This window comes from Lissotriton vulgaris, chromosome 9 (assembly GCF_964263255.1).
Source record: "Lissotriton vulgaris chromosome 9, aLisVul1.2, whole genome shotgun sequence".
Lineage (NCBI taxonomy): Eukaryota > Metazoa > Chordata > Amphibia > Caudata > Salamandridae > Lissotriton > Lissotriton vulgaris.
The window spans coordinates 945,420,291-945,439,608 of NC_141697.1; the positions used below are offsets into that span (position 1 = coordinate 945,420,291).

A 19,318-nucleotide genomic window follows, 5' to 3' on the forward strand; every position below is an offset into this window, starting at 1 on the left:
GTAATTAGTATAGCTGTAACAAGCAACTGTTTCGGCAAGGGAGTACCCAGAAAATTAAAATGCCGCCCCCCACTTGAACATACCTCTAATCACACGAGCAAGCAAACCGAGGAAACCAGGCTCTTTCATCTTCCTTCCTTCCATCCACCTATTCATCTTTTCACCCTTCCATGTATCCATCTATCCATTTGTCCATACCCTCACCTATCCATCAATATACCCATTGTCCTATCCAAACATCCTTTCACCCAACCACCCATCAATATATTTATGCATTCATTCTTCTCTGTCACCCATCCATTAATTCACTTTTCTCCACATGCCCATTCTTCCATCCTTGCATCCATTCACTCTTCACCTGCCCATCTTTTCACTCTTCCCTTTCAACCTTTCACCCTTCACTATATTCATCATTTGAACCTTTATTCCAATAATTTATTTCACTCTTCTACCCTACCTTTCAACTTTTCTGCTTCTTACCTTTAAGGTCTTATTCATTCTTGCAACCCTCCTTCCCTCCATTCGTTCTTTCTTTCTCATTTGACGAGCCAACTTTTGCTCTTATCCTTGCTTGTCCTTTTTTACCTTTCTTTCTCGTGGTTATTTTTTTCTATTCCCTTTCTGTGCATGTATCCCCAATGTATTTATTCATTTCTATCCTTCACTGTGCACGCTAGCCTAGGGCCTACAACTCTTCCGTAGTATTCTCTAAAACTGTTTATGAGCATTTTACCTTAAGACCTGCAGACTGAACAGACCATTAAACTACCAATTAGCATTTAAGTGAACCCAGCTCACCAGCACATGGGGCTAGTGGTAGCCCAGCATAATATGCTAGTGTGAGGGGTGCCTTATGCCCCTGTGTATGGGCATCCAACCAATAGCGCACTAGTGATGCAACGTTTTGCACTTGCATACGTAGTTATAGTGGCACCATATTGGTAGAAGTCCATGTGACCACCTCCAGGTTTCCTCAAATGATAAATCTGCATTTCCAATGATTCATTATTCATAGGCCTTCAAGTAAACTCCTGTTAACTCTTCGTGCCATAGCTCAAAGATGCAATTCCCACAGCACTACCAAGAAAATATTATGCAGTTTATTAACTCCATTAACCTTGTTCCTACATGGGTTGTGCCACATCAGTAGTGCAATATTGAAAGTTTGTGTAAAATCTTGGCCCCTCTCATTTCCTATAGTGGACTCTTTCCAGTCTCTCCATGTTGTGTCACTTCACGGGTAATTAAACTTGAATAGCAATAACGTGGTAACTATCACCCTGTAAACAATATCCCATCTCAGTTACTTTCTGAAAATGGACGCTGTGCAGTTCCAAGCCCAATTGCAGGAGCGCTCTGTCCTATAACTAACCATGTCTTTCTAAGCAAATCTGACTGTGAATGTCCTTGTCCACAAAGAGCCCGCTCTTCAATACTATTTTTAGGTCGAGCCTGGGCAGCACATGGGCTGCTCTGCGAGGCATGCTGTATTCAGGTAGGGACTTGAAGCTATCTCAATTTTGCCACACAATCGAATCAGCAGCTGGTTTTAAAAGTGACTTTCATTAAACTGTTGAAGATGTGAGCTTGTAACAAACGATTAGCTGCATATTCTACATTTCTTGTGATGAAACAAGCGAGAGGGATTTGGGGGCTAGTAAGCAAATACTACAACAAAAAAAACGACCAGCCATAAAGTAAGATATTTTTAGATGTCCACTGAGACTGTGAAGCTAGTGAAAAATAACTCTGCCGTTTGACTCTTTGTTCATATGGTTGTGGAACTCCACAGGAACTTGCAACATCCTTGAAGCATGAAGTAGATAGCACATCATTCGGTGTATATTTTACAGAACATTTTTCTTGAATGTCTTTAAATTGTGTGCAAATTATCAAAATGTGTGCATGGGCTATTGGTGGCTGGATTTAAGTCTCCAGAAGAGCAGTCTATCACATGTATGTGCTACTTATGTACTAGATCGACACCTACGTTATTACTCTGGTTACGCTGATCTGAATGCTTCCTTTGTGTTTTTTTCGCCCTGCTCCAGGTGCGACACAATGTCTCTAACTCTCCAGGAGCTTACCAGCGCAGAAGAAAGGTGACATCAGGAGTCGTCAAGATGGACAACTATCCTGCTAGGATGTGGCGTACAACCATGATGTTTCTGGTTATGTTGCTTACTTTGAACCCAATCACCTTTGCTTTTTGGCAGTGCCCAGTTATTCCATATAACTACATTCCAGACCAACCCATTGAATATACACTTCCCAATTTCATGGCAGATGGCTCTATCCAGAATGTGGTGACTTACAAGGATGTAATCTTTGTTGCGGTGCGGAATAAACTATATGTAGTAAATAAAGACCTGACTACGGTACACATTCTGCAAACCGGCCCAGTAGGTTCCAGTGAATGCCATATCTGTGCCCAGTGCCAGCAAGATCAGAGCAGACTGGAGAATACAGATAATCAAGTCCTGGTGAGTGATCCATCCGAAGATTATCTGTACAGCTGCGGAAGCTCTCAACATGGTTTATGCTACTTGCACCGATTAAACTTCGATTCAAAGGAAGTGATTGAAGATACGGACTGTCTCTACAAAACAGTGCAAAACAATGCAAACGACTGCCCAGATTGTGTGGCCAGCCCATTGGGAACCAAAGTGACAGTGATTCAGTACCTCCATTCTTCTATCTTCTATGTGGCATCAACCCTAAACAGGACTGTCCACTCAAGCTTCAGCCCTAAATCGTTGTCCATTCGCACCTTAAAGTCTACAGAAGATGGGTTTATGAAGGACTTCCATTCACTGACTGTGCTTCCCAAGTATCTGGACACTTACCCAATTCACTACGTGTACACATTTCATACGGAAGAATATGTGTACTTCTTAACAGTGCAGAAAGAATCAATCATTAGCAGCTCTTACCACTCCAGGATTCTGCGACTGAGCACCAAACATAGAGAGATGAGCGGCTATCGGGAGCTGATTTTGGAGTGTCGCTTTGAGCAGAAGCGTAGAAGGAGAAAACGACAGGCGGTGGAATCCAAGGATAAGCTATTTAACCTATTGCAAGCAGTCCACTTGACCAATGCTGGCAAACTGCTGGCAGAAGAAATGAACATTAACCCTACAGATCCTGTCCTGTTTGGAGCCTTTGCCATCAGTGAGGGTGACACTGATGTGCCAAGTAGGAAGTCTGCGCTGTGCGCTTTTCCGCTGCACATGATTGACAGCGAAATGGAAAAAGGGATGAAAGCCTGCTGCAGCAACACTAATGATGTGCCGCTGCCCCGGGGCCTAACATTCTACCAAGATGCTGAGTACTGCCCACATGATGTAAGTACAGATGTTTCCTAAGGTCTATTTTTAGGGACTGGTGCCACTTTGCATATATATAGAGGCCAATCCTTTGAGCCATTCAGTCAGTGAGTGATGAGACTCTGTGTTTGTGCATTCTGTCAGATGTGAAGGACTCTGTGCAATTTTGCAAGTGAATGTGTCCTACTTTCCTTTTCCCCTGATCCAAACATTTAGAGAGGCAGAGAGAACAGCACACTGCATACTCATGCTCGCCTCTTGTGTCAACCTGTTATAGTGTGTACATCTCTGTATAGGCGTGACAACCACATGACAAACCCTTTTTAGCCACGTGTCTCTCCAGTGCCATGGTCACAGGACATAGGTCCTCATGACGAGAGACCCTCACTTCCGGATGGGATTGGCATTCCAATTATACACCTAAGTAGGAGTTAAGGATTCTGTTGTTTTACTGCCGTCATCAGATGTTTCCCCTGGAGCTTTCAGCTTGCAGGATGCAGCCAAAGATCTCCGGGGAGAACTGCAGGGTGAGAACGATGAATTTTCCGGGGAATCTGCCTTGGAATTGCTGATTCCTCTGGTAATTGATTACTACTCTAGGAAATCTCAGTGTTCAAAATGGAACTCTGGTTAATGATGGACCCTTGGGGTTCGAATCATGTGAAATGAACTACCCAACTCCGTGGTCCCTGTAGTGGGTTCCATGGTCATGATTAGTGCTGCAACAATAGAAAAGTAGGAAAGAAAATGGTTTGATAGCGGTTACGAAAGCTTTCAATGAAATTGAGTGGTATTTAAAAACCTGGCTTCACATGAGATTCAAAGCTCCGGAGTCTGGTAGATATGTCTAGTAAAGGTAAGACTTTTTCGAAAAATGAAAATTAGCACTAACACATGTAAAAACAGTTTAGTAAAGAGCACTGATCTACTTTGAAATGTGTGGGTGGAAGGATAAATTAGCTCTTCAAAGCAAAACTTCGGTTACCGTACGCTAATGTTTACCATTGTTGAAACTGATAACTTACATAGTACACTTCTAAACTGAATTGTATTTTCAGTCCTCCTACAATAGGCATTATGGTCGTCCAACAGCACTCTTATTACCAGTTTTCAACGTGTAAAAGTGTGAATGTATGAGCTTACTAAATTGGAGGCATAAACCAATATCTGGAAGAGAATTTGAAGTACTGAAGTAGTTGGATGCTCAAAATGTTTACTATTTTGATATCAAAGTGGATGGAGACATTTTGTAGTGGAAGTTGACAAAAGAAAGTGTTACATTTTGTTTCGAAACTACATTATCTAATTGTTAAAATTGTATCATTAAGACCTATTTTAACACGTGCGGGGCCCAGTATGCGCTCTGGCAATGGGTACATTCAATCATGTGATCTCGGATAGGTGCTCTATATTGAAGCCTTCTAATGTACATTGACCGGTATTTTTGGAAATGTGGTCAAAAGAAATTTTGATATAGCCTGTTAAATTGAGGATACGGTGAGTACATGGAGATTGCTAGTGAATTAATAGTTTTCTTCGTGAGGTGTTGTTCCAGCGCGGTAGGAAACTTACATCTCTTTGAAATTTGTCCTATTTATGAGTGAGACTGTGGTGCAAGCAAAAACTACTCCCAACTGTAAAGATGTACTGGCACCCTAATACAATGAACAGTCATGGACATCTTAAGGATTTTGGGGGCCTTGGGCCAAACGCATTTTGGGGGCCCCTGTTTGGAACCGCTTTGAATTTATGTTCCAGTTTCAGCTCTTTCTTGCCCTCATTGGCCAGGTCACTGACAGTGCACAGGCACACTACTCTGAATTCTGAATGTGTTTGCATCTAATATTCAGGGATGATGTGTGTTTTCAATATTGTAACACAGCGCACCTCATTGATATTACTGAAAATAATCTCTTTGACACCATCCCATTTCTCATATGTAAGGTCCTGTTTTGATCTAAAGGAAACGTTTTTTATCGACATTGCGTGAAACAAACGAATATTTCTGCAAAATGTCTGAAATAGATTCTGACACATCACACACATTAAAAATAAATTAAAGGAAAATTATTAAAAACCATCTGTTTAAGAATTATTCAAGGTCAGGGCTAGACTCTCTGCAGGACAAAGCAGGACAAAGCTGGCTGTATCAGGGGCTGCTGAAAGGCTGGGGCCCTGAGCCAAAGCCCACTTTGCACATGCCTTAAAAGGTCTCCTTGAACAGTGAGACAAAATGACATTGTTTTTGCTTGGACAAGACTGTGGTACAACTATTGTATTATGGGAAAAGTTTCCAAAATTTGGGAACATCTGTAGAATTTGGAAATGTATTGAAAATGTGTATTTCTCTAATTATATGGGATTGTTTGTAGGGCATAGACGGTTTTGTTGCATGAAACATATTGGGAAAGGAAACTGACCAGAGAAAATCGGCTTTTGATATTTGGGCTCATTATGGGAAGCCTGCAGTGCAGGCTCTCTATCCCTTTCATGTTGAAAGTAGTAAACATAGTTGAGATTTTCTAATTGACATCTGATAAAATGGAGTCAGTCTTCTGTGCATATATTTTCCCTACCTTTACATGATCTCTAAATCATTTAACATCTTCCTCTTCGTCATCCTCACCAGCCAGCACTTTTTACAAAAGTGGTTGTTTTGGCTCAAGCTTTTATTGAGATCTAGCTGGTTACATTGCAGGCAGGAAGCCCAAAACTATCAATTTAATGTGGGTGTTGTCTACCATAAAGTGGCTCATATACAGGCGTTGAGAGTTGCTGCTCAAGTCTCCTGCTTGTACTTGTGAATAATTAATTTCCTCTCTCTATAATCATTCTTGCACACTAAAATGTAATAGTATGTGCTGAACTGCTTCAGCCAACTGGGTTTTGTGTAAATTCCCACTAGAATATGTAACATTAATATAGTAATGGTGATCAATGCCCCATTAAAACATACTGTGTTTGCAGTCAAACTAGCTACTGGCCTTAAAGACCAAACTTTCTACCACTTGACCTCCAACTTAGTATTGTAGTAGTAACCCCTAAAAGAGGTGACCAAACAAGTATAAGAGCTGCAGAGGGGCCCTTAACTTCTTCTTGATTGCCATTCCGGTTTCTGTTCACTGATGGGTTTGGCCTCTCTAGTGACTAACATGACTAAATACATACTCATTTCCCAGGACTACTATCTGACAACCCTCGACCTCCCAAAAGTACCCACCACCAATGCAGTGGGTCACCATAATTCTCCCAAACTGCTTTGGAGAGTCAGTAGGAGTATCTGGTGCAGACCTCGACTGGATCAAATAGTACCATTTGGACCAAAGAGTTCATATCAAGATAGGCTTGGTACACTCAAGTACACCCTAACTTCACCATTTGGTGCATCAGGGTTCGTCTCGTTTTTCCATTTGTTTTAGATTTGCACAGAAGATCCTTGGCCATACTCCTTGAGCACTATTACCAATAGTTCTAATGGATACAGGTATGTAAATCTGTATTTCTGAAAGCATCCTCTATTGGCTGGAGGAGTGCCCTGTGTCTCTATAGAGAAAATATTATGGGCTTACTAATGAGTTTATAGGTTGTTTCAACTCCATCCCATTCACTTGATCAACAATGCAGGACGAACCCTCTATCATGGCAAAAATGGTCTGGCATATGTGTTTTGCATTTCACTGTTAGCTATCCTAGAAGTAATAGATTAGTTTATTTGTTGAGAAGAATCATCAACAAAACACAAAAAGGTGGGATTAGCCACTATTTAGCCAAGTCACAGGATCAAAGCAGCAATTTTGGGCACCTGTAATACAGTGTACTCTGTTCAGGTCATATTTCAAACTCTAAAATTCATCTGAAACCACGTGTTTTGTTGAATGGTTTGACCAGTCTATCTAATTGCTCTTTTGTGATTTGCTCTATTCTTGTAATTCATCTATTAGGACTATTAAGCTTTAGTAATACCTTATAGCTCCTGTGTAGTTTCTCTGCCACTGTAATCTATGTCGGGCAGAATGAAGCATTTGGCATATCCACCTTGTATTTCAAAATCACTGCCTGAGGATTATTTCTGGGATACATGTTGGTGTGGCTGTCTTTGAAGTTTTAACTCCTAAGACAATTTGTACAGATCTTAAAAACATTCAACATTTTCCTTCTGTGGTTGTTTTTTTTGGTTATTTGTTATTCTTGGCACAAGTGACATTTCTCCAGGGCTTGGCCATGTTGTGTAGAAGGGTGGATTGGGAGACAGCACAGTGATGCAGCTGTTGCCAAGGGTATTGAACCATCCACGGAGCATGAGGCATGTCAGTACCTGGCGCAAAGTGACCTTCCCACCAAGGACAACAGTACTGTGTGCACACAGAAATCTCACTTAAGCTGTATTGTAATGAAACTTGAGGGGACCCCCATGCAAAGTGCATAGAGGGGCCCCCCCATGTTCCGGAGCCAGTCAGGAGCTCTGAGGCCCACCTGTTGCGCAGTGCAGGAGGAGTTCGCCTGGAGCTCGCCCCCCTGCACCGCAAGGGCTGCGGGGCTATTGTTACGCCACTGCACTTAAGATGTTCATGTGTGTTATTTCTTAATTCACTCACACAGAATAGGAGGAGGGTTATACAATCATAGTTCATCTTCAATTTCTCTTCTGTCTTAAGTGCTGGAAAGATGTTAGTCTCTTATCCTTGATATCTGATAGAGACTTCTAGATGCAGATTCCTTACCTTCGATATTCCCCAGTCATCAGTCTGGAGCCAGAAATCTTTCGAGCAATCCCCTTACGAGATGGTATGTGGTGGCGTTCGCCCTCGCTTTGCATTGACCACCCTGTAAGTAACTTTCCGGAGCCTATATAGGTGTCACCCCAGCGTGCTGACTTCACTATCTTCTTTTTGGGACCATCTGCGTGGATTCAGATCTATCTTCTCTCAGTCACTTTTTGACTGACTTACTTTTATGTTTTGTAGATGACTAGTGTTTCTCTTCTATTTTTTAGAGATGTCCCCGAAGAAACCCATTGGGTTCAAGCCGTGTGGAGCCTGTCATCGACTGATGTTAGTGATGTACCACCACTTGGTGTGTCTGTGGTGCCTGGAGAGGGACCATGGCTTCACGTCCTGTGCTAAGTGCAAGACCATGAACCCCAAGGCCATCCGTGTGTGGGCCATGAAGCTCTTGGCCACTTGCAATTGGACTTTCGCCGCTCCAGGTCCGTAGATGTGGAAGGCCGTGGGACCGTTCCCAGAGTCATCCCCATTGTTCCTCGTCGCACTCCTGGATTTCTTCAGGTAAGTCCCATAAGACGTTGTTCAAGAAGTCAAAATGCTCATCGACTTCTTTGCGTCACTCCCATTCTTCGGATGACGCGAGGGAATGGCTCACAAATTCCATTTGCGGGTGGTTCCTGTGCAGTCAGCATTGGAAATTGGGTCTTCTCTACGCTTTCCCAAATTTCTTAATGCTGGAGCGACCTTATCCCAACTTTGTGAGTTTTATGAGGCCATGAGCCTCATGTGTGGGGGGTCATACTCTTCTGGAGCATCTTCAGGTCCTATTGGTTTGGATGGGACTTCAACTGGGGCTCCTCATGCTGTTCTGCTCTTGGGCCATTCGACACATTAGGATTGGTTATTGGATCTGGATCTGCCATGGCTGTGACTTAACATCCTACTCCAAGGACCGTTCCACTGGTGCCGGACCAATCGCGATTCCCAACCCCGATAAGGAGCAGAACCGGCGTCACACGATGTCTTTTCTGGTTCCGACAAGGCCCACACAGGCTGAATTGGAGATGGAGCCCTATTTCCCGGAAGGGCTCTCTGAAGAACATGAATGGAGGGGGTCTGAGGATCCTTACACCTACAATGACACCTTAGCATAGTTCATGGCCGATGACAACAGGTATGAGGACCTGACTGATGCCAGTGGTTTGGATATCTCCCCGTACATTGGCCTTCCCTCTCCTGCCCCAGTGGCTACGAAGTAAGGGGCCTCTTTTGCAGTGGTGGTCTGGATAGCAGCTGAGATCCTGGACCTACATTTGCCATGGTACAAGTCAAGACCAATGCCTGGACGGAGGTACTTCAACTGGAAGTATCCCCATCAGAACCCTTACTACCCTTCAATGAAGCCCTCACTGATGTCCTGCTCAGGGCCTATGCCAAGCTCTGCACAAACATGCATGTGCACAGGATCACTGCTCACTGCATTTGATCCACTCTCAGTGACCCAGCACTCCTCTCTCACCACCCTACCCCTGAGAGCTTGGTGGTCCAGGCCTCCGCTTCCCAAATAAATCCTGGCACGTTCCCTACCACCCTACTGGATTGGGAAACCAAGAGGCTAGTTATCTTCGGTAAGCGGATTTTCTCTACCGCCAGCCTAGCACTGAAGACCGTAAACACTGCATGCTTATTGTGCTGTTATTCCCATACTGTGTGGGATACAGTTGTGCAAGTGCTGCCCATGGTTCGAAATGAGGCCTGGGCCATACTCACCCAAGCTATTGTTTATGGGCAAGATGCGGCAAAGTTCACAATTAGATGCAGGATGGATACGACTGACTCACTGGGCAGAGCCATTGCTTTTTCTGTGGCGGTCAGATGTCAAGCCAGGTTGAGAATTACTGGCTATTAAGGGGATGTCCAAGCCTCCCTCATGGACATGGCCTTTGATAGAACTCCTCTCTTTGGAGACAAGGCGGATTCCAGGTTGGAGAGATTGAAGGACTGTAGGGCTACTGCTAAGTTGTTGGGCCTCTCTGTGACCCCATGAAAGCCGCATTCTGCCTTACACCCCTTCTGTGGCTATGGTATTGGCGATCAGACACGTCCATTCCCCCCTGCCACCATGGCCAGCAGGCTTAGTCCTTTTTTGGCCACGGCTCCCGCAAGCCTTGTGGGGCCCAAAGCCAGAGGTCGACCCAATCCACTCCCCCCAAACCCACTTTGGCAGCTGCACAACCTAAGCCTCTTTAGTATGCCCTTAGCCTAGCATGGGCATCTGGTTGGCGGCAGAATTTGACACCATGTGCCCCAATGGCAGGAGATCAAAACAAACAATGGGGTGCTCCAGATTGTCAAATAGGGTTATGCCTTCCCCTTTCAACAAGCCCCACCGCCACTTCCTTGTCAGCCAGATTTGCCGACAAAGGATCACCTTGCGTGCATGCTTGCGGCAGGAAGTACTGTCTCTTCTGGCCAACGGAGCCATTGAGAGGGTGCCAATGTCAGAAGTAGGTTGTTGTTGCCATCCCAATACTTTCTGGTGCAAAAGAATGATGGAGACATGTGCCTTATATTAGATTTATGATGTCGCGATTACTCCTTGAAAAAGGAAAACTCTAAGATGCTCACCCTGGCTCAGGTCTTATCTGATAAGCGTGGCTCAAATCCACTGGAGTGACTTACAGCACTCACCTATAATTACCTTATAGGAAGTCAGCCGGACAGTGGAGAAGAATAAACAAAAGTCTTTATTAGGCCAAACAACACTCATATGAGAGGGCCCTGTCCGACCTCACTCCTAGGAGTGCGAACGAGAGGACTGACTCTCTGCATCACAGCAATACATTATAATGCAATACAGTAAATGGGGTACGCCCCTTGTGGAAAGTTACCGAGCCTCAGACCAGTGGACAATGCTCTCATACAGCAGGCATCTGCACCTGCAAGGGATACATTATTATCTCTGCTCAAGGCCATGGAGCTAGGCTTCTGCGTCTCTGGGCATGAGAACATTACAGATAACGAGGCGTGTTAGTTTCGGCCACAGTAAGCCGAGAAACGAAAACTGCTGTCTTAGTATATTTCTGTATTCCTGCGGGAGGGGCATGAGCGAGCAGAGCCCGCGGGCACAGAGAGTTACACAAAATGGTGGCACACAGGCTAAGCTAAGAAACTAATATGGTCACGCATACATTTGAATATAAGCAATAAGTAAGAATATGAATTCAGCATAAATGCATATACGAGCTGCATTAGTTAGTCATATGATGCTAACTCGCACGTCATCAAAGGGTAATTAGGGCATCGAAAAGTGAATTCTATCAGACCCTCCTTTTAGCATCATTGGCTAACTATAGCCTCATTTATTTGCAAAAAGGTAGTGCCGACATCCATTCTAGGGGCAGGACTTTAGTTCTTCAGTCTAGAACATCTTCTGCAATAAACATTAACCAACTTGCATCAGCAGGAATTTCAGTAATCATAGAAGTGGCATACTGACCATGTAACTTCTTTTTCGGACGTATGTTTGCAGCACACATTGAACAACATGGAGGAAGGCAATATATGCAAAGGCAGCAAGACAGAATTACACTCACCACTCCAACCAAACCCATCAATATTTTCCAACCCCAGAAAGAAAAGGCACCCCAGAGCCACCCTTGTAGAGACCATGTCCCATTGTCTTGGTGTAGTTCAGTCGCTAATCTATGCAATTTTTGTACTGCCAAGTTAACAGTCGGGGCGGAGTCTGGGATATAAACACAGCAAGATGTCCCGATGACGCGACAGGCCCCGCCCCTATCAGCTAGTATGACGTCAAGGACCATCCTGTTCTGGATCGTAAATAATCTCATAGCCTGAACCTCAACAGATATGTTAGTCGTAATGTCAGCCTCAATCAGGACCACCTTTTCCATTACCCTAGAGAGTCGTCTAATAGCTCTACTGTTGAATATAGGGCCCCAGAAAGGAAGCAAACCCTTCGAAAAATCAGTCCATTGTTGGTATGAAGTGTCCGTCTGATCCACGTCATCTACCTGCAGTTCCCTCCTTTTACGCTGCTCTAGCGGCTGTTCCTGAGGACTGGGGAAACGTCGATGAGTTCTGTGGTAATCAGAGGGAGCCACATACACAGGAGGAATCATATAAGCCAGGTAGCACACCCCACCCCAACCCTCGGGCAACCATAAGTATCCATTTTCACCGCAAACAAAATAGACACTGGGTGGGGCAATCAAAGAGGGGCTAACGAGCAGGCGTATTGAAGCAGTCACATTACAAGAGCTATTTCCAACCTTTATGGGACCCCTTCCCTCTATACAGAAAAATGGAGAAGGACCCACCACAGCCAGGGGTATCAAAGACTTGGAGCTGTCGTTACTCTTAGGGGGATGCCTATAAGACAAAGTGGCGTTCAATTTCATGAAACTATCCCTAAGTCTATCAGTATCATTAGGTGTCAAGAATCGACCCAACTTTTTCTCACATGTCTCTATAAATGTCTGGTCAAAACGTCCGTCAGTATATATTCGTCCAAGGGAAGCTGAAGGCAAAGGGCGTACTCGCATTGTCATTGTCCACCCCCTATTCTGCAGTCGGGGAGTTAGGGAATCTGGCTGTTAGAAATATTTAACAAGACCTATAAGGGTGTACCATCCCACACAACTATTTACCGGAGTCAAAGGAAGAGCAAGGAATCTATCTTTCTTATAAGCAGCAGAAGGCAAAAGCCCACAAACCCAGCAATCTGTCATGTTGGTAGTGGCATGTGCGTGATGCAAGGTCTTAATAAAAACATTGTCTTTATAATTCTTACGTATCATTCTCTCACCATAATCAACAGTGATCATTTTGTGTTCCGGAACAGCAGTAGGTGTGGGTGCAAATGTATGAACGGGATAGTGTTTATCTAGAAAAAACAGTATTCCAAGAGTCACCAGAAAGGCAATTAAAACTATAATTATAACCACTATTTTACCCTTTCGGGGAAGGGCCAACCAGGGGGAATCAGGCTCACGTCTCGGGGGAGCTGCAAAAGGCTGCTCCTCATCAGGAATGGGCCGCCCAAAGGGATACATTTCGAATAATCGTTCAAAATTATCAAAAAAGATAAAAATCACACTATTACTAAAAAAATAGTCCCAGACAATCCTCAACCGGCCAGAGGGGTTCTTCAACCCTTAAAAAGGGATCTTCTCCCTGTGTCCTTCAAAGCCTCACAGGCAGGCTTTTACCGTCCATACCTAACTCCAACGTCGCTGTTCAACAATTTGAAACAAGGGAAGCACTTAATTCGGGCCCCGCGCCACTCTATAGTCTCAAAGAACACAATCTTCGGCTAAACACCAGGGCTCTTACAAGTCCATCCCTACCACTAAATCTTCTTTCTCAGAATGTCCACTAAGCCCTTCTTCCAGTATTTAGTCCATCATATTCCAGCACTGTTGCTTATTTTCTTCGGGGCCGCAAATTATAGCGAGTGCTCCCTGGCACTTCGGGGTCAGTAAACAAAGCAGGTGTATCAGTGGCAGATGCTGAACTTTCCGATATCTCTTCGCTAGCAACAAAAGGAGTGGTAAAGCTCACAGTATTCTCAATTCCGCTTCGCTCTTCTCCAATCAGTGAAGCATCCGAGAAAGGAACATACCTCGGGATATGTTCAGACTCCTGGTCAGCGATGCCATCTTGTACCCATTGATCATAGGGCAACGGGAGTGGGACTCTCTTCACATGAGAGGCATGAGTCCACGCTTTCCTGCCGTCGATCCGAAGCGCCGTGCGCGTAGTGAGGAGCACCTGGCGCGGCTCTGACCACCTTGGCTCCAAACAAGACTTCCGCTGATATCTTCGGACGACGACCCAGTCCCCTGGGTGGATGGTGTGTCCAGGCCCCTCTGGCAACGGCTTCAGAGTGTCTGCTACCTGCTGATGAATAGAACGAAGATCTTTAGTCAAAGCATACAGATAATCTGTCAACAAAGGGTAAGGTATTTCAGTAAAACATTTAGGCCTAGGCACTCCCCAGATATTGGCCGGGCGGCCGAATACCACTTCATGTGGAGAAACGCCCATTTTTGCATTTACAGTGACTCTCGTGGAAAGCAAGGCTAAGGGAAGTGCATCTGGCCAACGGAGACCTGTACTCTCACATATTTTGGCCATCTTGAGCTTGAGCGTGCCATTAAACCGCTCCACGAGTCCTGCTGCCTGAGGGTGTAAGGCTGAATGAAACTTCTGCGATATGTGCAAACCTTTACTAATTTGTTTCACTAATTCTGCATTGAAGGACGTGCCATTATCACTCCAGATCACCCTAGGTAATCCGAAGCGGGAGAAATATTCCTTTATCAACATTTTTGCAGTAGACATGGCCGTGCAGTCTTTCGTTGGGAACGCCTCCACCCACCTACTAAAAGCACATACGACTACAAGGACATACTTCAAGTTATTGACTCTTTCCATTTCGATGTAATCCATCTGAATCACCTCAAAAGGGAAAGAGGGGGGTGCAAAATTTCCAGTTGGAACAGGGGTACCCTTTCCAGGATTGTGTCTCAAACACACCATACACTGACGAACCAAATTGGTGGCCATCTTAGAGATATTTTTATTGCTCCAAACCGGGTCTAACAATTTGCAAATACCCTTGGCACTCACATGGGCAGGCCCATGCGCCATCGTCACTACTGGAAGGACATACGCATTCGGTAACATCCATCGTCTCTTGTCTGTCACATCTGTCCAACATTCATCCGCATCCAGTCGTCCCTGCCCATCCTTCCATGCTCTCAATTCCTCATCCGTCGCTTTGCCTTGTATGTTCTTGACACTCTGTACCGTGTCTGCGAACATATGAACATCTGGGACCCATCGTGCTGGCCCTGCCACAAACATTCGTGGTAATTTTCCTCTAGCAGTCTCTTTTGCTGTCTCATCGGCAAAAGCATTGCCTCTTCCCACATCATCCACTATCGTCTTGTGCGCGCTACATTTTATCACAGCCAGTCTTTTGGGTAGTGTCAGTGCCGTTAGCAGTCGTAATATCAGTGGACCATGTTGTATACGTTGTCCGTGAGACGTCAGAAATCCCCGTTCTGCCCAAAGTCGCCCATAGTTATGAGCCACGCCAAAGGCGTATTGGCTATCGGTGTAAATATTCACATCCAACCCCTCACTCAACTCACATGCTCTCAGTAAGGCAATAATCTCGGCAGCCTGAGCAGAATTGTAAGGTATTCTAGAAGTCTCTACCACCGTCTGTAATGTTGTTATTGCATATGCTGCTGTCGATGTACCGTCTGGTAATTTAAAACAGGATCCATCGACATACAGTTCCCCGTCTGGTTCTTCCATGGGCCTGTCTGTCAGATCCACCCTCCCCTTTGTCTCTTCCTCAGTCCTATACAGACAGTCATGTATGTCATCATCATTTGTGTCAGTATCTGTGGGGATAGGTAACAAGGTGGCGGGGTTCAATGTGGCACACCTTTTAATTGTTACATGGGGTGAAAAAAGAGTCATCTCGTAACCCGTCAGACGAGCGCTTGTTAAATGCTGCGTCTGTGTCCTGTTCAGTAAAATGTCCACAGCATGCGGTACCATTACTGTGATGTCTGATCCCAGCACGAGCCCTGCCGATTGTCTTATAGAGACCGCAGCAGCCGCCGTGGCTCTCAGACAGCTCGGCAGCGCTCTTGCCACATTATCGAGCACTGCAGAGAAGTACGCACACGGTCTCTGCTTCCCCCCAAAACACTGAGTTAAGACAGACCACGCGCAACCTTCCGCCTCGTGCACGTAAAGAACAAAAGGCTTCTGGTAATCAGGTGTTCCAAGAACTGGCGCAGAACACAAAGACGTTTTTAGTGACTCAAACGCTTCCTGACATGCGGGGGTCCAGGGTAGGGGTTCGCGCACTTCTTTGGTAGTCAGATACAATAGGGGTTTTGTTAGTAACGCATAGTTAGGTATCCACTGACGACAATACGATGTTATGCCTAAGAACGCGCGCACCTCTCGCTGCGTGTTAGGTACTTGCATGTTAGTGATCGCTTTTATGCGCTCCGGCGTCAATCTCCTCCCCACTTTCGAAAGGAGGTGACCGAGGTAGGTGACCTCCGTTCGACAGTATTGAAATTTCGGAAGGGACACTTTATGGCCCCTTTTTGCCAAATGGTGTAACAATTTTACAGTAGCATCCCGACAACCCTGCTCATCATCCGATGCTATTAGGATATCATCCACATATTGCAACATGACGTTGCCAGGTGGAAGTTCCAGGTCATCCAATTGTGCCTTTAGAGCCTGACTGTATATACTCGGACTCTCGGTGTACCCCTGAGGAATTCTCTTGAAGCGGAAGCTTCGGCCAGCCAATGAGAATCCGAAGAGAAAACGGCTTTCCTCATGTACTGGAATACTGAAGAAAGCATTTTTCAAATCTAGGACAGAGAAATATTTGGCCGAAGGTGGAATCATAGTCAGTATTGTAGTGATGTCCGAGACCACCGGATATTGTGGCTCCACTACTCTATTTACTTGCCGCAAATCAATCACAAATCTATAAACATCAGGAGTATTATTAGTAGCATCAGGTGACCGTCTTTTAAGTATAGGCAAAATAGGACTGTTACATATATTCTAATCAGTCTCTTCCACTACTCCAGACTGTATTAAATCTTGAATTATTTGTAACAAGGCCTTCTCACCCTCCCTAGGTATTCTGTATTGTGGAATTCTGGGCAATTTGGCTCCCACCTTCACTCTTATTGTCACCGGGGCAATATCCATTTTCCCTACATCATTATCACTGACAGCCCACAAGCTGTCGGGTATGCCTCGGAACTCGGGTGGCAGCGGGTCGTCTTTTGAAAAGCACTGTAGTGGGCGGGCAACATTCGGGCCTAGAGTAAGGTACACGCCATCCGGAGAACAATAAATGGTGGCATGCAATCTCTTCAATAAATCTAAACCCAACAAATTTTCTCCACAATTTGATGTCAATAAAAACGGTGAATCAACAGTAAAAGGACCAATCGTTAACGTGAGAGGTTTAGAAATGGGGCTAATCACCGGAGTTCCTGCGAAACCCACGGATATGTTATTCTTGCCAGACAGAGCCGCCCCTGGGACCCGAGAACGAGCCACTGAACTTTTCATTGCACCCGTATCCACTAGAAATTTCTGTTGAGACCCCATTAAGTCACCTTTGACATAAGGTCCCCTCTGATCAACTTCCATAAGTACTGGTCCCATGCTCTGTCCTACGCTGTCCTAGTTGTGGGAGAACCCTGTCAAATCGTCCACCGAGTAATCATCGTTGTAATACTGGCCCCCGCTCCTCTGTGACTGTTGTCTATCTGTCCCGTTGTCAAAGTAATTGCCTCCCGGTCTCCCGCCTCCTTCTGATCGCGCAGCCTGTCTCCCAAAATCACCACTACCTCGTCCTCGTCCTCTTCCTGGACCAGTACCTGACTGGAGCAGCGGGCAGTCTCGCCACCAATGCCCTTCCTGCTTACACTTGGCGCACTGGTTCGGTCCCAGCCTTTCCCTACTCTCACCTCTCCCAAAACCACCTCCGCGACTCAGCGCCGCACCTCTTCCCCTGCCTCTTGCCACTTGCTGCAACAAAACCCTCGTCTTTAAATCCTTAGCCTTCTTTTCCTGCTTGTCCTTGTTCTCATTTTCCCTGTGTTCGTAGTATTGCGCCATACTTAGTATTCCCGAAGGAGAGGACGTCGTCCACGTGCTCTCCGACGCTTGCAGTCTAGCTGATATTTCAGGTAATAAATTTGTAACAAACCTGTTAACAAAGAGCCGTAACCCTCCATCCTGTGACACATCCTGCCCACTAAAATCCATGAACGTTTCTTCAAACCTCGTAAAGAAATCTGAGACCGCCTCATCCTTTTTCTGCTTGCAAGCCGTCAACTTGTCCCAATCTACCTTTTTCGGGGGAATAAGGGAGTGCATATACTTTATTATGCGCCCCGGTAAAGCTAATATTTCAGCCTTCGGCTTCTCCCCTGGCTTACGCTCCTTGTCCCAGTCCTGTAACTCCTGCCATGTACCTCCCAATTCCTCCCTATGATCCGTACCTTTCACCTGTCGCCACACATCAACCGGGACCAAAAGCCCGAAAAACAATTCAACATCGGCTAACGTCATCACCGTAGAAGACGCCGCTTCCGTAAGCTCTTTGTAATAGGCGGTCGGATTCTTCCTGGAATCCGACAGCTGAGCCTTCAATGACAACACCTCACTTCTCTTCCATGGCGTATACACCCATTGCTCCTGGAAATGTGCATCTATCCTATTTCTTGTAACAGCCCTCGTGACCGGGTCTAACAACTCGGGGACCTCGGGATGAAAAATAGGGTGCACCTCTCGCATTGGGTGGAGACCTGGGAAGTGGGGTGTACCAACAGAGGGTAATTCATTCCTGTATTGCAATAGCCCGCGCAGACTACTCATCACTTCCTTCACCCCCGTGTTCGTTCTGTACGCTCCAGCCTGTATATCCCGTAAAACCGCCGGAGCCACACCTCCATATCCCTGCTCCCATAGCGGTATCAATACATTAGACATGTGCCACAAAGCGTGCTGCTGCATCAAGGGCTCAAAATCTTTCATGGTGGACCAAATATCCTCGAACGAATAAATATTATTCCTGGCCCATTGGCATGCCTGATTAGCCACCATACTTTTTTCATCTAAACCAACTGTAGAGCGTGTAAGCAGCTTCCGTACCTGTGAAAACAATCCGCTACCTGCGCCGCGACTCGGTGTTAGCATCTCCTGACTGGGGGTGGTACTAGCTGAAACAGTAGGGAGTGCTAAAGAAAATGGTGAGGGGGCAGGTGAAGTGGTCTGGAGTAGAGAAACGAGGGGTGTCGAGGGCAGGGATTGTTGGGGGGCACTCGCTGAAGGACCTGGAACGGCACTACTAGGGGCCGAAAGTGGCAAGGAGGGGTACAGGGGCTGCGGGGCATAAGGGGGAGGGGGTCGGGCATTCAAAATGTCCTCCATCTCATCTGGGTCATCCTCTCGCACTACGTAACTTTTATTTTCCTTCAACCTACAAAGTCTATCTGCGCGCTCCATACGTAGTGCATTCTCATTCCCCACCTGTTCCTTCGCTTTCTGCGCCATAGTCTGGGTGGACTTTTTATACTCCTCTTTCTCCTCTCGCATCTTACGTTTCCTGGCCTCTTTCTGCCACACTCGCAAAGAGTCGAACATACTCTGGCGGCTACGCCTAGCAAACAG

The 19,318-nt window shown here is 45.6% G+C and overlaps 1 protein-coding gene across 1 annotated transcript in view; it reads left to right on the forward strand.

Annotated features, from left to right (window-relative positions):
• The window catches only part of MST1R (macrophage stimulating 1 receptor), a 397,230-nt gene that overhangs the window by 80,806 nt on the left and 297,106 nt on the right, over positions 1 to 19,318 (forward strand). Inside the window, exon 2 of the mRNA XM_086938800.1 lies at positions 2,052 to 3,344. Coding sequence (XP_086794926.1) covers positions 2,124 to 3,344 — 1,221 coding nt within the window. The 5' untranslated portion in view covers positions 2,052 to 2,123. The remainder of the gene's footprint in view (positions 1 to 2,051; positions 3,345 to 19,318) is intronic.